At 38.8% G+C, this 18,020-nt stretch overlaps 1 protein-coding gene across 1 annotated transcript in view; it reads right to left on the bottom strand.

Moving 5' to 3' along the window:
- Positions 1 to 4,440: 4,440 nt before the first annotated feature.
- The window catches only part of LOC126106365 (uncharacterized), a 109,334-nt gene continuing 95,754 nt past the window's right edge, over positions 4,441 to 18,020 (bottom strand). Inside the window, exons 11-13 of the mRNA XM_049912628.1 lie at positions 16,285 to 16,450; positions 14,093 to 14,194; positions 4,441 to 12,472 (exon numbers count right to left, since the gene is read on the bottom strand). Of these exons, the coding sequence (XP_049768585.1) occupies positions 12,138 to 12,472; positions 14,093 to 14,194; positions 16,285 to 16,450 (603 nt within the window). The 3' untranslated portion in view covers positions 4,441 to 12,137. The remainder of the gene's footprint in view (positions 12,473 to 14,092; positions 14,195 to 16,284; positions 16,451 to 18,020) is intronic.

Below are 18,020 nucleotides of genomic sequence, written 5' to 3'. Positions count from 1 at the left end.
TAGGGGAAATTTGTCGCTGCGTGGCAGTTTACAGCTGTTGAGAAGAAATCGTTTAATTCTTCTGCAGACGCTTGATAAACAGCGTCAGATCTTCGCTTCCCTATATTGAAACTGCGCAGCTTTTTCCACAGTGCAGCAGGTTTTGACATGCCGCATACGACAGAGCAGGCATGTCTGATTTTGGCATTCCTCACGCTTTGCTTGATTCTGTTTCGGAGTTTCCTATAAGCTTTGTACGCCTCGGGAGTTGGGTTATGCTTGAAGGCCCTATGTGCAACATCACGTTTATTCATTAACTGGCGTAATGCAGTGGTGAGCCACGGAGCGGGAGCTCTCTTTACCTTGACAGTGCGTTGAGGAGCATGTTTATCATACAGTGCAATAATTTTGTGACATAATTCCCGAATTTTTCCGTCTAAAGTCGGTTCATTGCTTATATCATGCCAAGGGATGTCTGAGCAATCCTTTTGAAGAGCATCATGGTTAACATTTTTTAGGTTTCTGTAGATTACCAGGTGAGATTTTTCTTTGGTAGTATGCATTGAGTAATTTAACAATATCACGTCATGAGCAGAGAATCCCGGAGTGGATGTCTGATTGGCGCGAATTATTTTATCTGGTCGCTTTGTTGCTATTATATCTATGAGTGTATGGCTGTGTGGCGTGTGGTGAGTTGGGTCCAGCGGTGTTAAACTTATATCATTGGAGTGGAACAGTCTCCTTAGTTTTTCTGCAGAGGGAGATTTTAACTTTAAGTAGATGTTTGTGTCGCCCATAATGATTATGTGTTCATACAGTGTGCAACTGGAAGGTCTACCTTGTTCATGGTCACAGTTTGGCAGTGGCCACTCACAATGGTGGACAGCTAGTTGGCTGTAATACCAGTACAAAAAGCAGTGCAGTAGTTATACCAGAGTTGGTACATGACATGGCTTCTTTCACAGATGGCCCCTTCTGATGGGGCAGAAGCCTGTACCCAGACTGGAACAGAAAGTGCTGGGTGAGTGGACTGGGAAGATCTTACACCCGATTATTCCACAGAAATATGATCCTTGTGGCATGGGGTTGGGATTGGTGTCGGGAGTGGCATAGAAATGGACTAGGATGTGTGAGTGTGTGATGGGATACCACTTTAGGAGGTGTGTGAAGAGCTTTGGGTAGGATTTCCCTCATTTCAGTGCATAATTACAGAGACCCATCAAGGAGGTGAAGGACCATATCCACGAAGGTGGAAAGTTGGGCTGAGGAGAACCAGGTGAAGCGGACAGAAGAGATGTTGAAGTTGTTGAGAAATGAGGATAGGGAGCAGTCAAGGGATTTGGTGTTTTGGGAGGTTACAAATGTTGCCTCTAGACGGCCCATAAAAAGGTTGGCACAGGAGGATGCCATCAATTTGTTCATATACCTTCCCCTCAAGTAGTGATATGTTCAGGATATGGTCGATAAGGTGTATGAGGAATGAGGTAGTGGGTTTGGAGTCTGATGGATGTTGGATGAGGTAGTGTTCAATAGTGGCAAAGCCATGGGCATGAGGGATTTTGATTTATATGGAGGTGGCATCAACAGTGATAAGTAAAGGTCCAGGAGGTAAAGGAATGGGGACGGTCAAGAGTCAATGAAGGAAGCAGTAAGTATCTTTTTTGTGAGTGGGTAGACTTCGGGAATTTGTTCAGGAGTGCTGGTCAACAAGAGGAGAAATTCTTTTAGTAGGGGCACAATAACATGCTATAATGGATTTTGGGAAGCATGTAGAAGTTGGCTGTGCAGGGTGTCAGGAGGGTGATGAGAGAAACAGACTCAAGACATGGGTTCTGGGATGGGGGTAAGGATTTCAGTGAGGACTGGTGGTTATGTAGGACTTCTGCGATAGTATCACTATAGCACAGTTTGTAGGGGAAGGAGTCTGACAGCTGGCAGAAGGCTTTTGTCAGGCAGTTGCTGTAAGGATAGATTATGAAAAGGATAGATTACTACTCACCATATAGTGGAGATGTTGAGTGGTAGACAGGCACAGCAAAAAGACTTCTGAGAGAGAGAGAGAGAGAGAGAGAGAGAGAGCGAGAGAGAGAGAGAGAGAAAGGGGGGGGGGGGGGAGGAGTGAAGAAATTGCCATGGGGAAGGTTGGGAAAGAAGGTCTACCGACAGAGAGGTCAGGACCTGGGTTTGAGTGACAGTCCAGGCTGCAGGTTTAATTCATCAGGAAGTTTGGTAAAAGCATACAAGGGAGGGCCCAAAAGTAACCAGAATCATAATGCTGCACACGGTGTAGTACCAGGCTGTGATGCTGGGAAGCTGCTGCAGGACCTTCACCAAGTGAGTGTGCCAAGCAGTATCATGCCACAACGACAAGTGTGGTTTCTGTGACAGTTGTTTGTGTGTGCCTGTAGTGCACTTGTGGTATGAATAAATGGACAACTCTCACAAACAACAGACAGCTGTGAAGTTCTTTTTTTTTACTTGACAAGAACACAGTGGGTACTATTGTTAAAATGCAGACACTCTACAAAGAATGTGCTCTTACTGAAACTCAAGTGAACAAATGGTTTCCTTAGTTCAAAAAAGAGAGAAATGACCATGGAAAAAAAAATTACCATTCCCGTCAGACTGAGGATTACACCAGCAAAATCGGTAATCTCACAAGTGAAGAACAGTGTACGACAACCAATTACATCTGAGACTTATTCAGGTTTTGTCGGAGCACAATCCAGTGCATTTTGAATGTTGATCCGAGAAAGTGAAGAGTGGGAGCGAAGTCTGTGCTCAGACTTCTCACAGGGAATCATAGGGAACAGTGCAGTCAACCCTGCTGTGAAAGGGATGCATTCAAACCTGATGCTAATTTTTATGAAAAATTATTGCAGGTGATGAGTCGTACGGCTATGGGAACAGTGGAACTTGCCTTGTCCAAAAGAAGCTTGACAGGTGAAACATAATGTGAAGATAAACTTTTATTTAATTTTTTTTTTTTTTTAAAACGCTCAGAACTTGCCACTCGAGTCCCGACAGTAAACCACAAATTCTATTTGGAGGTTACAAAGGGTCTGTACAGAAGTCTGGTGTGAAAAGTCCGGCTTGTGGAATTCTGACAAGAGGTTCCTGCATCATGACAATGCTCTCATTTATGAGGCTCTCGGTGGTTGCCAGGTTTAGCTCCCTAGGATGTCTCCTTGTTCCCTAGTACGAAAATGGATTTTAAAGGAAAGGGGTTTGTCAATTTCAATGACGTAAGATGCAATGTCACGACAACGCTAACAGGGACGGAAGAGGGTGAATTTAAAAGGTGCTTCCAGCACTGTAATAAATGTTTGGACCAGTGTATTCGTGCTAATGGAAGTTACTCTGAAAGAGATTAAAGTTCTGTTTGGAAGCTGTTTACAAAGAAATTCTTGTTATTTTTGGGTTCCTCATCAATTACTCGCAACAACAAGATAGATTCATTCTCAATCTGCATATTTGTCTAACTATGCAGTAATTAATCTTCAGAGACGTTTGTGACTTTTTTAATGTGCTGAACCATAATAATGTGATGAGTTTCAAGATGCACAGGCTTACAACAATGTATTCTTCTATGTATAAAGGGCACCAACCAAAAATAATATGTTTTGCACCATTCTATTGTTATTTCACAATTGTCAGCCCGTACCAACCCCTCCATTATTGTTCAGCTGCCACAGTGGTTAAACTGTGTTGCCATACGTCCAAGTGAGTAGCATTAGTATAAAATAAACAGCGAGCCAGGCGAGAAAAAGTTTACAATCCATCGCAAGAAAATGACCCAGATTACGAGCTAGCAGCACAAGCCCAGAATAAGGCAGTTGTCTGTGAGATAATTAGTAATTGAATATGCAGTTGGCTGGGATCTAATGCTTTGAGTGGGTCATTATTGTGAGATACACCAGTCTGTGGCAACAGTGATACAATGACAGTTTATTTCATTATCACTTAATTAAACAGTGCTTTTGTTCATATTAAGTAAGATTATTTTATTGGTTTTCAATGACACTAATATTAAACTGTGATTTTGCTCATACATGTTTACCTTGGCAACGTAAGACAGCTATTCCTTAAATGCACCACTCGTGTTATGAAAAATGGTACACCCACCCAAGGGCTAAGCTGGGAAAAAGAGACAATGAAATTATGAGCTCCTGTCCAGTGATTAAACCTCCAACCCAAAATACAAAAGTTTTACATCACAATTATGAGTCACTGATTGAGTGCAGAAACAGCAAGTGACTGGTTTGCTGGAAGTAAAGTGTGTACATAAAAAGTAATGTTAATTGATTCTCAGTTTAAAGAAGATACTCTTTTTGCTCAGTCTAGAAAATTGATCTGTTTATGCATCCAATGTTTCAGTTAAACTATAGGTTCCTGTAACAGATATAAAAGGGAGACACTTCAATGACAATATAAAAAAATCATCAGAGACAGATACAGAAAGATATTACATTTATTTCCATTAACCGAAGGATAGTTTCATACAACTTCTAAAATCTCAACAAAAATAATAGATCCATTATTTGTAGACAAGATGCACAGGCTTACAACAATATATTCAACAATAACACAACATCAATTTAAAACAATAACAACTACTGCATGACCAGCATGCTAAGTCTTAGTTTAGCTACCTGCTTAAGCAATGTTAGCTGATCTTAACCAGAGAAAAATATTTATAATCAAAGACAAAGTGTTGTAATGACAGATACAAGGCACCACACAAATTTTGCACAATTAAGTGTTAGTGAGAATTTTCCAAGCTCACATTCAAAACAGTTGATACAAATTTAGGACAATGTCAATCACCTGGGCACTGACATATCATCTACTAATTAGAACTCCTGTCATAACAAATTATTACTTAACAACACCTTCACACCCAATAAGTACAAAATAAATAACAAAAACATTTCATTAGTTAGACAGACAATGCATGCTTACAGAAAAGGAGCGTGTCAACTCCAATATGAGCAGGTGAGGGTATGCCTACAGTCGCTGCACTAAGAACAGACTAGTCTGAATGCACAGCATTGTACCATAGGCAGTCCCAAATCAAGTTTTTACCATGCAATACTACGATTTCAGTCGCATGCTGCTAATATTAGTCCTGTGATCAGTTAGCTTATTACCAGAATATTTTACAGATGCTGCAGAAACATAATGGGAATTGTTGAAAGGTACATTATATTCTCTTCTAAAAGACTTCTGAGAAAATTTAATGAGCCAATACAGAGTATCGAATGATTTGAATGCTGAGTTTTTCCCCTTTCACATATGCACTGGTTAATAATGGCATGAAGTAATGTGTGCCAAAGACACTGCAAAAACAAGATAGTATGGCTGAGCACACAATATTGCAACTGATCTACTGCACAGATAAAGTTATTACTTTGCTGGAACCAATCACGAAATCGAATGAAGATAAAACAGCTGAATGCTTTAGACAGTATCTTCCACAAACTCAGACACAAGAAAAAGCCTTTGGTACTATTGAATGATTCGAGGCACAAATTAACATATAGATGTAACTGTCAGAGAATACTGCTGTTATCAACTGCAGCAAGAAACTGTTGATGTGAAATGTTTTCATTTTAATGAATACAATTACAAGTCAGTCAAAAATCTCTGAACTGCACTGAATAAAACACAGAAGCAAAAAGAAATTCTCTGACTTAAACATCCCACGATAAGTCTACGAGGGTGCACTGCTGGATTTGATCAGGACAAAAGTGTTAAGAAAGTGCTCTGTGAACGTAGATGGGAGCACCTGGAGATAAAATGGTGACCTTTTCCAAACAAGTGACATGTCTCACAAGCTGCATTTTTCAGTCTCATCCTAGAATAAATTATGCATCCTCTTTGTATGTGTGTATTCCAAGAAGACTGCATTTAATTAAAAGGTACAATTCACACAGTTAAAAATCTTTATTTCATATTTGAAATGTTGAATGTGATCACTGGTACTTCAGCCTGCTTCTCATCATATATTTAAGATGCAGTGTGCTCAGCAAGAGGGAGGGGGGGGGGGTCAGGGAAGATGCAGTGTGCTCAGCAAAAATACATTCTATCATTATTTAACTGTAGGGTTTCAGCTGCTTTATATGTGTGCGTCACAGGTGTATCCTAACTGAAGGTTGGTCTGACCGCCGCAGTGCTTTACTGGTCACAGTCCTGATAAGGTTGGCAGGCTCTAGTCATCCTCCGACCTTTGAACTGACATACATAGCTAGTCACAGTGGGACCTACAGTTTAATGTGATCTCTGAACCATGATTTAACTTTGTGTTCTCTACATTATCAACCGCAGAGGTGAAAGATGTGGTAAGTGACAGAAAAATCCTTGGAATGACCAAGAATTGAATGTCAAAGCTGTGCATTTGTAATCTGACACTTGCCCATTTAGATACTCAGCCTCATCATGTTACAAAAACCAGCAAACATAATTTGTGAAAGTAACAAATGCAGTATATTAAATGAAATTTATGGGGGAAGTATCTCATCCATGTGAAATGGAAACTGTTGTTAAACAACGGGATGGCTTAAGACACTTACTGTTTAATTGTGTTTCAGAAAATATTGTAAAGATGTGGAATTTTGTGCTAAAAAATCACAAGATTGAGCCAACAGAACTCATCTCAGAATTTCAGCTTAAAAAGAAAAATTCATGACAATTAAAACGCAGAGAAACATAAATCAGTTAAAGTTAAGCCATACATCGGAAAGGACTAAAAAATCTGCAATATCTATAAGAGTTAGTAAAATGGAAAGAGCATATGATTTTACAAAAAAAAAACTGTGCCACAGTTTATATTCATTGAAAGCTTACTGGTGAACTATAAGTTGGGCAGAACAGAGATACCAGAAAGACAGATTATTCTGATTAGCAGAAAAACAATGAATGCACGCAAACTATAAGTGGTTGGAAAATTAGAAGTAACATGGAGATCAACAAAAATGTACAGAATCAGATGTAATGACATAGCAAAAATTAATCTTCTTTGCACATATTTGCCAAATAAGTGAGAACAGGCTAACAAAACAAATATAGTTGTATTTCTGGACAAAGGAATTGACCAACAGTACAGAGACCGCCTCTGTAACCGAAAAGTTCGCATCGCTGTCTTCAGTGTGGGCAAACTCTGGTTCGATACCTGGTACCTCCTCAGATTTTTCTGAGCAAATGAGGTCCGTAAAAGGGTCTACTCAGCCTCGTGAGGCCAAATGAGGAGCTGCTCGAGTAAAGAAGCATCAGCACTATCAGTATTCACCTACTGGCAATAACAGCTCGAGTGATTTGCGACATGACGATCACGTGTCCCACAACCGTAGATTGATCCTCATACTGCCTCATAGGCAGCCATCGGAACAGGCCTAAGGCCTAGCGTGTGAGTGGTGTTTACATTTACAGTAGTATGGATTACAGAAATAAAAAAAAAAGAACTTAAGGAACTCAATCAAAGAATCAGAAATAACAGAAAGAAATATTTATAAGAACAAACTAATACATTTAGAAGGCTTTCAAGGCAGAAGAAATAAGAAATAGTTAACAACATGGAAATAAGAAGAGGAAAGACAGCATAGGGAGAAGATGAAGAAGAAATGGAAAAATATGTAACAACAAAGAAAGCTAAGGGAGTGAAATAGTTGTTACATGGTACCAGTTGATCAATACTATACTGTGTTGAGGTAAAATAAATATGTATTGTCAGCCATGTGTAACAATGAATTACTTATTATTATCTCCATCTTGGCACTGTCCTGCCAATGTTGTTCCTCTCACACCTCTCCTGTTTTGGTGCAAAATACAGCCAGTGAATCTACAAGTTAATGTCCTGGAGAATCAACAATTTGTCTTTGTGTTAAAACAGCTGGTCATGATCATGTTCTCTCTCTCTCTCACTCACTGCACATAACTTTATAACAATTTACAGAAAATATTGGCAAAGATCTGATAGTGAATAAAAAAGATATTTGACAAATCACATCAAATGATGTTTAACAATCTGAAAATCACAGCAATATAATTTATTTGTACATAAAGTTTCCTTTTTAGGTGTTCAGAAGATAGCCACAGCAGATGCTGCAGCACTTAATGCAGTCACTAGAGGAGAAATTGGTCTCTTTATTGGCAAAAATGTAAACACACCAAGTAACAATGTGGTGTAGCTAAGAAAGAAACTGTTGCTGTTTTATTTTCCCTTCATTTATTAAATTGCATCTAGGAATCATTCAGTCTGCAGTTATGACAAATGTGCACGCACAACAAAAAGTGTGAGACTGCAAATATTCTGCTGTCCCAAGTCTCAACTCTAAAGAGAAAGCAAGAGGTGTCCTTTCTGACAGCAGCAATAATTTAATATTAGTAGCAAGTCACAAATATGTGCCAAGTCAGAACTATACTGTGGAGTCCCGGTCATATACAAAATCTTAACTCTTCACTCTATTAAAAAATAGAAAAATGGCTTCTAAAAAAGGCAGCACCTTGCTGTCACTCTTCCATCTAGTAATAACTTTTCTTAGGCCTTAGTTCACTTGGAACATTGTAAATGCAAATGGGATGCAGCTTAATAAGCAACTCGCCTGCAGCAACACATAATGGTAACAGATCATTGGTTACCTCTGCTTCTGCTTAAAAGAAGGTCTGCTGGAGACCATCTTCATGCTGAAATTCTTCATTTTACAGATGACAGCATTACTTAGTGTGTTAAAAATTGTTTCTGTGGTTTACAAAACATATTCCCAAGATACAGCCAAAGACAACTGTGTGATGTACATTACTCTTTGCACTCTGCAGTACACTGACTATCCATCTACTTTCATCTTGCCTCATATTTTTTATTCAAAAGTTTTGTCTCAGTGCAGTGAATTATTCTGTTTAAAATTTATATCTTTTACAGACACTGGAAAAATACAACACAGTCTGTAGGCATAAAACTTGCTTTTTGATTTGAAGCACTGTTAGCAGTTAATATATTTGGCTCTTTGTAATTAACACAGATGTTTCATGAAAGACAAATTCTTCCATTAATTTGAGCAGAAATTTGCACTTTACCACAAATATGAATAGCTTACATGTAAAGCTTTATCACAGAACATTAAAATAAATAATTTAATGATATGCAACAGTTCTGAACAAGCAATTACCAATATATTTGCCTCTTTATATTAACACAGATGTTTCACAAAAGACATGTTCTTCCATTAATATTGAGCAGAAATCCGTACTTTATTATAAATATAAATAGTTTACACGTAAAGCTTTACCATAGAACATTAAAATAAATAATTTAATGATATGCAACAGTTCTGAACAACAACTTAGTTCAGATTTGTGCCAGTTCTTAGATGGCAGTGAGAGAGCAATTTGATACATTAACAATTGCTGTAAATAAGGAAAACAGCAAAAATGAAAATCACAGGTGATGAGCCAATGTGCCACTTTATATTCTGCTTCTTGCAATTAATTTTGTTTAATGTGCCAAGGTGTTCATTACATACATAGCCCTCTGAGCCATCATAAACATAGACCCAAAGTTATAAGCAATGGACATCAGACTTGTGTTTGATTACATTGTGGCACCAATCAGACCTACATTCTGCCACTGTAATCAGAAAATACATTGCTAAGGGGTTTCAATGTTTTATTTTGTTGGGATATTTCAGTATAACAAGCAATTCAATCAATAAAAATCAAGTCAGCCAAAATGGTCCAAAATGAAGGTACACTAAATACAAAACATAACTTCTCACATCAGTTGACCTGGTATAGTTTACATAGAAATATACTTGTGCCTTGATCTGGAAGGAAGGCAGCTAGCCAAATAGTTTATTGCTGAAGGTGTGTGGATGCATGGAATGGACACCAGTCAAAATGAAAGGAGAGGAGCATTATTTATATTTTGAAGGAAAATGAGAAGGTAAAATTACAAGGAGATGGACTAGCTGGCCAATGTATATTATCACTGGCTGATATACCAAGTACTGCCAATGAACACAATTACAAGTAAACGGTCATATTCACTGATGCCAGGAACAGAACACAAGCTAGTCATAAAACATAAAGAGGATATATTGCTCAATGTAAATAGAAACACATTGCCTCAAAACTGAATATCTTAAATGCTACAGAATGTTGAGAGAAATAAGTGTACGCATTGATAGGAGCTGCCTTACATTGTACACCACAAAACAATCACATGTCTTAATTAACTATCAAATATGCACAAATTCAGTCTTTGACAGCAATTTGTGAATATGCAACGGGAAGCAAACCCAGGTGTCTATCACAACTGAGACAAATTAATTGCCTTGCTGAAGATCCATTTCAGCTTGACTTCCCACTCAGTTTCAGTACCCCCCCCCCCCCCTCCAACTGTTCTCTACAGGTAAAGCACTACACACAGCAAATGTTGGCCAGCTCATCTGCATACTATCTTGGCATCATACGTACTCTCTATTCTCGACACATCAAATATATGAGGAAGTGCTTGAGCTTTCAAATGCTTTCACAGGTAACTGAGGGACGATAGCTACTATGGTCTCATTACTATCATTGATAGTCTGCTTGTCACTGACTGATGTACACGGGGCAACAAAAAACTGCAACTTTTACCAAAATTTTATGATGCAAGAATATTTTATGAGGGCTATTCATAAGTTAACCTCAGACTGTCTATTAAAAATAAACAATTGACTGTAGCTTCATGGCACATGTGGAAAAGGAGACTCTGAAGGTCACATTGCATCAGTTAGCTCTCTGCTGCAATCTTCAGTGTGTAAGCAGCAACCATCTGAAATGGCCATTGTTCACCATTGATTGTGTTGCGTGTGGGGTTGGAGTTATAGTTGACGGCATTGTGAGGGGGTAGTGCAGAAAATTCAAAGCTGGTCATACAGATTTGCACGATAAAAGTGGCCAAAGAAGACATTTGGATGTGACAATGTCTAGCAACATACTGATGAAATTGTGTGCAAGAGATATCTCTTCAAATTTCCAAATTTTCTGAAGATATGGCTCAGTTTCACTGAGAGGCCATAAGTTTTGTCCACCGTGGGCACCAAAATGTCTAATTGATACTCATAAAGCCAAAAGAATGGATTTGGCCTCAGCATTCCTTCATCCCCAAGATGAAGGCCCGGCTGGCTGCTTAGCACTGCATGAAAGATGATGATCTCAAGGAAGCTGCCAAGAACTGGCCAAACCACCAGGCAGCACCATTCTTTGATGAAAGGATAAAGAAGCTGGGTCAGAGTATGACAAATGTTTGAATTTGGGTGACGACTATGTGGAGAAGTAACGTCAACATGTAAGTACTGACTGATAACAAATATTTACCTTTTTAAAGCAGCCAATAGGAGGTTAATTTTTGAACAGCCCCTGTAGATATGGATGTTGCTGCAAAAGACTTTGTTTTGATACATATACCACCTATGCACATGTTTTCCACTTTATTCCCCTACAATTCTCACTTTATGTACGGCAGGAAGAAGAATACTTAAGCCACATAGCATGTCTGCTAATTTAAAGAATTAAAAAATAGATACTGCGATGTAATAACTACCAAATACCATTGTCAAACACTGTTTTAATTTGTTGTGGTATGTTAAAAATATTTTGTCCAGGAAGAATAATTAAGCTTGGTCCATCAGGGTCCATCTCGGGAACTACCCACAACTACAAGGAGTAAAAATTTTAACATCAGATAAACAGTCAGTCATCAATTATTTACTAACTATGAACTTCAGTTTTAACCCAATAACTGTTCACTACAAAACATAAAATGCAGGTCCTATTTTTCTTGACAGAATTGCATGAGGAGGCTGGAACTTAATTCTTCCTCTAGCCACACTCCTCTATCTTGAGGGAGGTGAGACAGAGAGGGGATGAACTTGTATCCCCCTGAACTACCTCCAACGTGTAAAAACAAAAAAAAGGGGTGTAGACAGCAAAAGAAACTCATATCCCACATACCAGAAAAGTGAGACACAAAAACCATGAGATGTGTTGATGTAGCTGATTACTCAGAGAGACAATAGCCAGTTTGGTTACCAGTCCACCACATCAACTGTAATCAGATCCAATGCCCACCTGCAGTAATAAACGTGGCATTCAGTACTCTGCTGGAACAGTAGTAGCCCTCAGTGGTGCCTGACACCACACACAGAGAGGAAGGTCCACTTGGTCATGAGCCCCCTGACAGGAAGCAGGCTGGCAACTACCGTGGTGCCGTTCACCTCCGCCGCCCGTGCCGCCGCCGCACGCAGCTCCGGGGGTTGCGGCGCGTGCTCCGAGGAAGGGCAGTAAGCCAGGCGTAGGTGGCAGACGGGCGCCGCCGCGGGCGAATCCCTCAGCAGGCGAGACAGCGTGTAAGACATCGCCTCGTCCAGCTCGTCCCGAGTCATGGGGCGGGGCGAAGGGGGTAGGCTGTCGGGGCAGTCTTCCGATTCTCTGCTTCCGGAAAGGTATGACGCACCTGCATATAAATTGACCGACTTCAAAACTGGAATAATATGGGGAAAAAAGTAATATGAGGCATGTGCAGAAAGTAATAGAACTTAGCCCCTCACACTTAAAGAGATTGTTTTTCAGTAAATCTGGCAGCACTGCATTTGAAGACAAGGTTGCATTGTAATTTTAGGTCTACATCATATCATAAGGAGAAACACACTAACACGAGAAATGTCAGTACTTATTATCCACAGCACTTCTTTCTACTGCTGTGAGGCTACTCTGACAAGAAAAGGTCGCCAGTGGTGGGATCGACTTTTTGAAACTGTCTATATCCTAAATCCATTTGCCCTGGCGGGCCGTCATTTGCAATTAATTGCTGAGAAAAGATTTCAAACTGCGTGTGATGCTCCACAGCTTTAAAAAAGAAATGTTATACAAACTGGTTCTGTAACACACTGATTACAGTAGAAGCCTCATATTCGAAAGGTTGTGGATTCAAATCCAGGAAATTTGTTACTTTTAAATTTTTATTTAAGTCACTTTGATCATTATTTTCATTTAATTAACTAGTTTAATGTATTTTTATTTATATTCCTTTGTTACATCATTTTAATCACTGCATAAGCATTTTCAATTGCTCTCATTTTTTCTTCTCATCATATTTTTTTCAGTTGGAATGTTTTTGCATGTGAATTTAATTATTTATCTATCATAATATTCAATAATGTAATATACTGAAAATGCCAATCTATTGGTTACAAAACAAAATAATCTGCTTACACTGAGTGTGCAAAATGTAATTTTTGTTACAACGTTTACATTTTTTGTGGATGGTGATCATCACACAAACATTTATAATATAAATAAAATGTGAAATAGACATAATGAGTGCAATAATATGCGATGATAAAATGGAAGAAATTAGATGTAGATAATACGTAAAAATAATTAAAATCCCATGCACATAGATTGGAATCTGTCGAAAAAGAATTATACCATGAAAAAATGAGAACAACTGAAAAAGTTAATATGGTGACTAAAATGATGTGATGCTGTCAATAAATAAACAAAGATTCTATGAAAAAGGAACAGAAATAAAAAAAATACATTTAAACCAATTAACTGAATAAAAATAATAATCAACATCATGTCAATAAAAATTTTAAAATAAAAAAAATTCACAGCACCTGATGAGAATTGAACCCTCAACCTCTTGTGTATGAGGTCTGTACTATAACCATTACACTGTACAACCAATCTGTAAAATATATCTGTTCTGAAGCTGTAGAACATCACGTGAAATCGCAAGATTGTTTTTCATTGATTACTCATGAATGAGGGCCCACCAGGACAAATGGCTGCAGGCTAAGATGCCTGGGATCTTAACCTATTTCACCGTAGACCTCTTATCATGCATTTGGGTGTATGTGTGGTCGCTTTCTGCCAGAAGAGCCAGAGCTCAAAAGCTAGTCAATACTGTGCTCTTTTACATATGTCTATGCACCACGCGACAGTCTGCTGAAGACGAATGGTTGCCTTTGCTTTATTTTAAGTATTGTTCCATTCACAAAGTTACATTATTGTTATACTTTAATATTTTAGTATAAGAAACAAGAAAATCATATATTCAACAAATACTTACCGACCGATATACGAGAGACAATAGCCGACACTTTGTTCTCGTAATTCCACCGGCGGCATATAGACACTTGGAATGGACCAATCAGACACCCTGTTTCCTCATCTGAAAGCAAAAAAAACAAGCTTTTGAATTAAATGAGAGAGCACCCTCTCAATAAGCACAGGCAGACTACAAACAGTTATATTAGTAAACAATAGCTGATGCTCCTAATGACTTCTTTCAACTTTAAAAAAGTGTTTCAGATAAGATTTGGTAGACCGCAAATTTTCTCCTGCCCCCTTTCCAATCACAAACAGACCAGTAAATAAAAACAACAGTAAACATTCAATGGTAACAACCGACCACCGTGTCATCCTCAGCCAATAGGTGCCACTGGATACGGATACAGAGGAACACGTTGTCAGCATACTGCTCTCCTGGCGATTGTCGGTTTCCGTGACAGAGCCGCCAATTCTCAGTCGAGTAGCTCCTCAACTGGCCTTACAAGGGCCGAGTGTGACCCATTTGCCAACAGTGCTCGGCAGACTGGGATGGTGAGTCATCCGAGCGCTAGCCGAGCCCGACATTTATTTCTGTGCCTTAGCTAGCATTCTGTCTATACGTAATACCACAGACTGAAATGACCTGCTCTTTCTTGCTTACTTTTTTACGTTTTGGTGCACCTATCTGCTATATTCACTGCGGAGTTGTATTCCCTTGTCACAAAGCCTGTCTATTGCAGCAGGAACCCCTACCCGAATATGAGTAATCTGACTGTTTCTAACATAGGCACATCAGTATGTGTTTTTAGTGCAGCTATGCTTTTCTTTTATCACTACCACTAAATGTATAACTGCCCACCTAGGGCTGCAATCCTTTTCTATACCACTGTTTCATGCAGTTCCATTTCATTCAGTTACTTACTGTATGGTGGTGTGACACACATGAAACATATGTTATAAAAATTGCCAGTTTGGTAGTGAAAGGTGTCGAGCTTTATCTGCACTGGAAAGGATGTAAATTTGACAGCAAACAGCGATCTGAAAGTAATGGATGCTTGAGGGTAAATTATGATTTTTATTATTAAATATGATTTCTTACGTTGAAAGTGATGCCAGACACTTTCCACAACACTACTTCAAGTTCTGAGAATGTGCAAAGTGTAGTAACAAGATCACACAGCTCAACAGAGGGCACTGGAGGGCTGCGTAAGCTAACTGTTAACAGCCTGATATAGTATCATAGCCATATAAGTTTATTAGATTCTCGAAAAACACTGATGTGAGAATATGGAGAGCACACAAATTGTAGAAACGCTGATGCCAAGTAAACATAATGTAAGGTGAATCGTATGTTTTTTGACTTTGAGGGCTCAGATTCCCTGTACACCCTCAATGCAGAGAGTTAATCAGTGGTAACTGTTAGTCTCTTCCTTCACTCAAAAAAAGGCTTGAGCTTCACTTGCACATATTAACTTTGTTTTCTTTTTCTTTTCTTGTCCTCCATTTCCTTGCATGAAGGAAATATTAAAGTTTCAAGGCCAGATACTCAATTATGTGTGCCCCCCCCCCTCAGTGCATATTTCAACCCTTCTTTAACTATTCCTGTTTTGACAGACAGTGGATGAGCAGATCCTTCTCTTTCATTTTATTGTTTCCCATTTTATACATAATCAATTTCAAAACGATTTTAGACACAAGGATGTGGGAGCTGAAGCACATCATCATATATCAATTGAATTGAATGTTAACTCTAATGTCCTAATTAGATTTTCAAATCTTATACGGTTCAACCTGAGTGTATTACTAATTGTTTTTAGAAGGCAAATTAATGACACATAACTCTGAATATCAGTGAACCAAATAAAACAGAGACTGAAGAGTTATTAATACAGACAGAAGAAAGACAAATTCGAGACCTGCTTCATTTTTATGGTCCTGAACAGAATTTTCTACTTTTTATCTCTACCACAAAATGTTAGCTAGGTTTTTAAAATGATGATTATTCAGAATTATTAACAGTCGATTACCCAATAAAAACTGAGTAATCACCATGGCATCAGGGAGCAGTTTCCTCATTTTGGATGTGGCAGCTAATGTGCTAATATTAACTGAATTTACATGACACAATAGTGAGGTCTCAATTATATGACTTTTTCAGAACCAATATAAATGGCCCACAGTACAGTGATACATCCATTCAAAGATACTCACATTCAAATCTGTTGTTGTGGCGGTGCAACCAAACTGACCACTCAACCAGTGCACCCCTCGGTAACTGGGGCACCACGACGTAGTCGGCAATGGCATTGGTAGTGTGACGTTCCCACTCGAGCCGTGCCTCCCATATGTGAGTACCACGTGTTACGTAACATATGGCCTGAACAAGGGAAACAAAAGCTTAACAATTTTATTTCTCTTCTTAGGTGGCTGCTTCTGGGCAAGGGTATTTATGAGAACAATCCAGAAAGTAGCACCTCTACGTGCACTGCCGCTGCAAAGACTGATATTGGGTTTCCAACCAGAGGACAAAAAGTTTCACCATGACCTAGTTTCAGTATTGTGTCAGCAGGAGTCACAACAAGTTTTATTTTTGTACATTCTATGATTGTTTAATGTAAACTGTATGATACAAAGCTCAGCCGATTATCAGGTAGGAGGTGTTACTCAATGTTTGGAAGCTCTGCTGTTGGAACCCTCATAAAATTACAGTAAATAAAAGGAAATGTAAGGCAAGAGAGTCTTGAACAAAAAAAATGTGAGGATCGGTGTGACATGTGTACCACGAAATTTGATCCAGGCACCTGACCCTCAGCACAGATGATCTGACGAATCGAGTGAAGAATGAAATGGTGTGACACATCTCTTACCGGAACTTGAAAAAGTTCCTGAGCAAGAACGTTTTGAAAGTTATGTTGATATTGGGAATGAGTGAACTGGCTTAATGGAGTCATAGTAGCTAAGTACTAAAAGGGAATTCTAAAACTAGTGAACAGATGTGACAAATGCTTAATACTGGAGTTGATTATGAAAATAAAGAAAACTTCCATTTCCTAAAGAAAATGTTTTTATTTTTTAAAATTTAAGTCCAAATAGTCAGTACTCTATGGATTGCCCTCATACTTGTGGTATTTTGGTATGTAGTTGTTTCACTTAGCAACCTAAGATTAGTTTGAGGTAGTACTCTACTTCTATCAGTAACAGCTATTCTCTTCATTTCAACAAGAATGCTGCATTTCACATAAAAAATCAGCTTTATAAACTCAATCTGCAGTAGCCCTGCAATTCTTCCCTCAGAACACCCATTCAACTGTACTTCAAAGCAACAATGCATGTCATAATACATGTCCAACCAATAGTTGGCATTTTGGTATACTTGTAGTTTTATAAGAATAAAACATGGGAAAACAATGTATAAAAATCCTTTTGCTGAACAGATAACAATTTAAGTATGGTAGGGCTCTTATGAAGAACTGCATTGTTAAGGTAAAAGGTGTACAGCTTTGCTTCCGCCGTTTTTCCCCACATTTGAGGCTTTAATGAAACAAATTGGTTACATCATTCAAAGTATTTTCCATCGCTGGCCACTACTATCTCCCATCATTTGGACAGTGTACAAATCCCGCGTCGAAAAAAATGTTCACCTTTAGAAGCGATCCACGAATCAATCCAGTTTGACTTCTTCATGAGATCGGAAGTGTTGGTCAGCCAGGCCATGCGCCATTGATCTAAACAGGTGATAGTCAGAGGGCGCAATGTCTGGAGAATATGGTGGGTGGGGTAGAACTTCCCATTTGAATGTTTCCAAGTACATTTTGACCTCTTTTGCAGCGTGGGATTGAGCGTTGTCGTGCTGAAAAATCACTTTATCATGCCTCTTGCTGTATTGTGGCCATTTGTCTTTTAATGCTCTGCTCAAATGCATTAACTGCATTCGATAATGAGCCCCT

The sequence above is a fragment of the Schistocerca cancellata genome, chromosome 10, assembly GCF_023864275.1.
Source record: "Schistocerca cancellata isolate TAMUIC-IGC-003103 chromosome 10, iqSchCanc2.1, whole genome shotgun sequence".
NCBI classification, from domain to species: Eukaryota; Metazoa; Arthropoda; class Insecta; order Orthoptera; family Acrididae; genus Schistocerca; species Schistocerca cancellata.
The sequence above is the reverse complement of the archived record's forward strand: the minus strand, read 5'-3'. Positions and strand labels throughout refer to the sequence as shown.